Source organism: Etheostoma cragini, chromosome 13, assembly GCF_013103735.1.
Source record: "Etheostoma cragini isolate CJK2018 chromosome 13, CSU_Ecrag_1.0, whole genome shotgun sequence".
Taxonomy (NCBI): Eukaryota; Metazoa; Chordata; class Actinopteri; order Perciformes; family Percidae; genus Etheostoma; species Etheostoma cragini.
Window position 1 is genome coordinate 23,457,014 of NC_048419.1, and position 3,253 is coordinate 23,460,266.

A 3,253-nucleotide genomic window follows, 5' to 3' on the forward strand; every position below is an offset into this window, starting at 1 on the left:
ATATTACGTAATATATATTTTTTATCAATCAGGGTTGTAGAGTAGTAGCAATTATGTTTGTCATGACATACATGCAATAACAGCATTTGTTTGTTGCATAAACATTATGTGAAAAATCTTCAGGTGCAATAATGTCTATATTCTTCTACATTGTTTATACAGTGTGTGTTTCAGGTGCACTTTTACACAATAATAGGTTACTTTTATTTATCTGAAAGCTGTTTTTTCTTTGTTTTTCTACTTTATATTTCCAGTGTGGTTAGAGTTGGGGGTTAGAGTTCACCTATCCCTAACCCTAATGACAATAAACATCTATCCAATTGTTAGATAATGGTCAACAAGTGTTTAAGGTTACTGACACAATCAAAGGGTTAACATAACATAATTTATTTATAAACTTAGAATATTACATATTTTCCTTTGATAAGGCAGGTTATGAACTCCAGAAAGATGATGTTACCGTAAAACATTCCAGCTCTCATTAATGGCATACATTTACAGTGAATTCATGTAATAAATGACACAGAATTTCCGTTAGGCCCACTATACAATATGAAGGATAAAAAAAAAGATGGGCTTGAACTAAACCCTCTGCTAGATTCTCAGTTTATTACATGTCAGAGAATACATTATAAATACTCAAAACTGAAAATACTGTATTAGCGCTAAAACCTACGATCTGACACATTTAAAGAAAAATCTTATGTGCATTACTTACTACAGCAAAACGTCTTGCATCCTGTCAGGCTAAGAGCTACCTACAGATGCCTAACAGACATTGGAGGACAGTCCTGTACTTTAGGCAAATATGCTAAGTCACTTAATTGAAGGAAGAAATACTACGCAAACAAATAAGCCATTTTCTACAGCCTATATGCAGCTTTGCACTGCCTAACAGCACCACAACATCCATTATAGTCTAACTACATACTGCTAGTGTGTCAGAGAGACATGCCAAGGAAGATCAGAGAGCCATTATGGTCTATGTTGTGTCACCAAACTCTTAATAATTTAACGCGACCGTGTGTCACATCCCAGGGAGGATTTAAAGTTTAAACATCTTTGAGGTTTAAACAACGTTTTAGGCTTAGGAAGAGGAAGAGGTCCAAAAGTCAAAGCAGGCAAATACTTAACACAGTCCCATAAGGAAGTAGCCAACCGGTTGGCCGAATACTATTGTAGCTATCAGGAAAGTGTGTGGCCTTTCCGCCACTGTACTAGGCTGACTATTCTACTCAGTATTCTGCATTGCTGTTTCTAAGTCATCTACAAGCAGCAGAGATGGGTGTGGGGGGGGTTCTTTGTGCCTTATTGCTTTTCCTGTTTATTCCACAGTCTCATTCCCTGAAGTTGCACTAAATTAACAGTCAAGAGCAACTGTGTCGTGCCGCCCTTCGCTGGCGTCCGCGCTCTCCGCGCTCTGGCACGAGAGCCTCTCCACATCACATCTCACCGGACGGACGATGACGCACGGCCTCGCGGGCTCCCCGCTCGCCCCTGCGCTGCGCGTGGGGCTGCGACTGTCGCGCTCGTATTCCTCCTGCGCGCGTTGGATCTTCCTGTTCCGAAGCTTCCTCTTGTGGAAGTGGAACGTTGCCAGGGAAACGAGGATGATCCCGACGAGCACGGCCACCAACACTAGGAGCGCGAGGGTGGAGGAGAACGGCGGAAAAAAGCTGAGGTGCTCCGCGCAGGTGCCGTTATTGGCCTCGTGGAAACCCCCGTGACAGCGGTGCAGCGGCACCGACAGTCCCGAGGCCTCAGAGCTTCTGGCTGGCATCCCGGTCCACCTTTCCCGACCACTCTTGTCTCTCTGACCCCAGTACCCTTCGTGCTTTCCGGGCTCAGCGCGGTGACACCGGCCCGCGCATGTGGTTACCTGCACCGAAAAGAAAACACATGAAACCCGCTCATCTAGCTCCAGAGGAGACTGCCTATCAGAACAATCAGAAACCCGCCCAGCAGCCCCCATTAACTCGTCCAGGCTTCATCAATCAAACCAAAATGAAACAATTAACATGGGCACTTCGCACCATTTGACACACAATGCTAGATACAACCTGACAACATTTCATTGAGCATATGTTCATAGAAAAAAAAACGTTGCTATGGACATAAGGTTGGGTAGAAGTCAGGACAATGCATCATGTAGCCTATTGTAATAAGTGTAGGCCTACAAGATTTAACCAAACAGAAGCCACCCTTCCCTGCCCTCATCGCAACACATCCTTTTAAGACACTCATGTCTGAGAATACGAGGTCTGCATTTGGTGCATCTCAAGCCAATCCATTTAAATGAAGGAAATTCTTACCTGATGAAATGATCAGTGCGGGGCACAGTCCGCGAGTGGAGAGCCGATGTGTGTAAATGGGAGAACAGGATCACGGTGACGCATTTCATACAATGAGATGCTGCTGCTGAGCTCCGCTCACTCAGGACGCTTTGATTGCCGCAAGCCAATCAGTCTGCATTCAAGACAACACTTCCCCAGCCAAATACCAGGCCTACATGCAACTCGGGGAATTCCTCTGGTTAGGCTAGATCAGAGAGAGGTTTTTTAAAAATGCGATTGGAGAAAGAGCTGTGGTCTGGTCTTTCCTAGATACGCTCCCCTCCTCCGCACATCCACTGCTCCACTCAGCATCTGAATGAAGAGCTGCAGCTGCATTAATGGTCCCGTACAGTCAGCTGGCAGGGCTGCTTGTGTGTGTGTGTGTGTGTGTGTGTGTGTGTGTGTTACCCACACCAGAGTGCTGATGTTTCCCTCTAATGACTATTGATGCTTATTCACTTCCTACTTGACTCATGTAAATTAGTTTTATATTAGATTGGTGAACCCAGGCATTCCTAAGGGTGTGGTCAGTCAAATGCTGCATGGTTTAAAGCTTTAAGCCTTGTTAGGCTGTTATGAGAGGTATAAATACTGTCCAGTTTTCATACATTAACTAGGTATGGGCCATTTATTATTGTTATTGGCCTATTCCCCAAAATGTTAAACATGAAAACGTGACAGAAAGCAGATCTTTTTGGATATCTAATTCAGTTAAATTTTATTTATAGTATCAAATCATAACCAAAGATCTCGGACAGACCCAGGCTCTTGGTAGGCGGTGTCTGACGGTGCTGGTTAGGGGGCACTACTCTTTAGACATCTAGCGTCAGATATGGGGTTTGTGCATGGTAAACATTATTGCATATTTATTAGAAATGTACAGCTGCAAATTGCTTTAATATCAGATTCCAATTTAGTTT

The 3,253-nt window shown here is 43.9% G+C and overlaps 1 protein-coding gene across 1 annotated transcript; it reads right to left on the reverse strand.

Moving 5' to 3' along the window:
- Positions 1–366: 366 nt before the first annotated feature.
- Positions 367–2,685, reverse strand: LOC117955775 (uncharacterized protein C11orf87 homolog). Its single transcript, XM_034890474.1, has 2 exons — positions 2,313–2,685; positions 367–1,879 (listed from the first exon to the last, which is right to left on the reverse strand). Exon 2 carries the CDS (start codon positions 1,778–1,780, stop codon positions 1,361–1,363), a length of 420 nt encoding a protein of 139 aa, XP_034746365.1. The 5' UTR covers positions 1,781–1,879; positions 2,313–2,685; the 3' UTR covers positions 367–1,360.
- Positions 2,686–3,253: the final 568 nt, after the last annotated feature.

Bases quoted from the DNA above. Each gene is read 5' to 3' on its own strand.
- LOC117955775 (XM_034890474.1), bottom strand. From the start codon at position 1,780: ATGCCAGCCAGAAGCTCTGAGGCCTCGGGACTGTCGGTGCCGCTGCAC.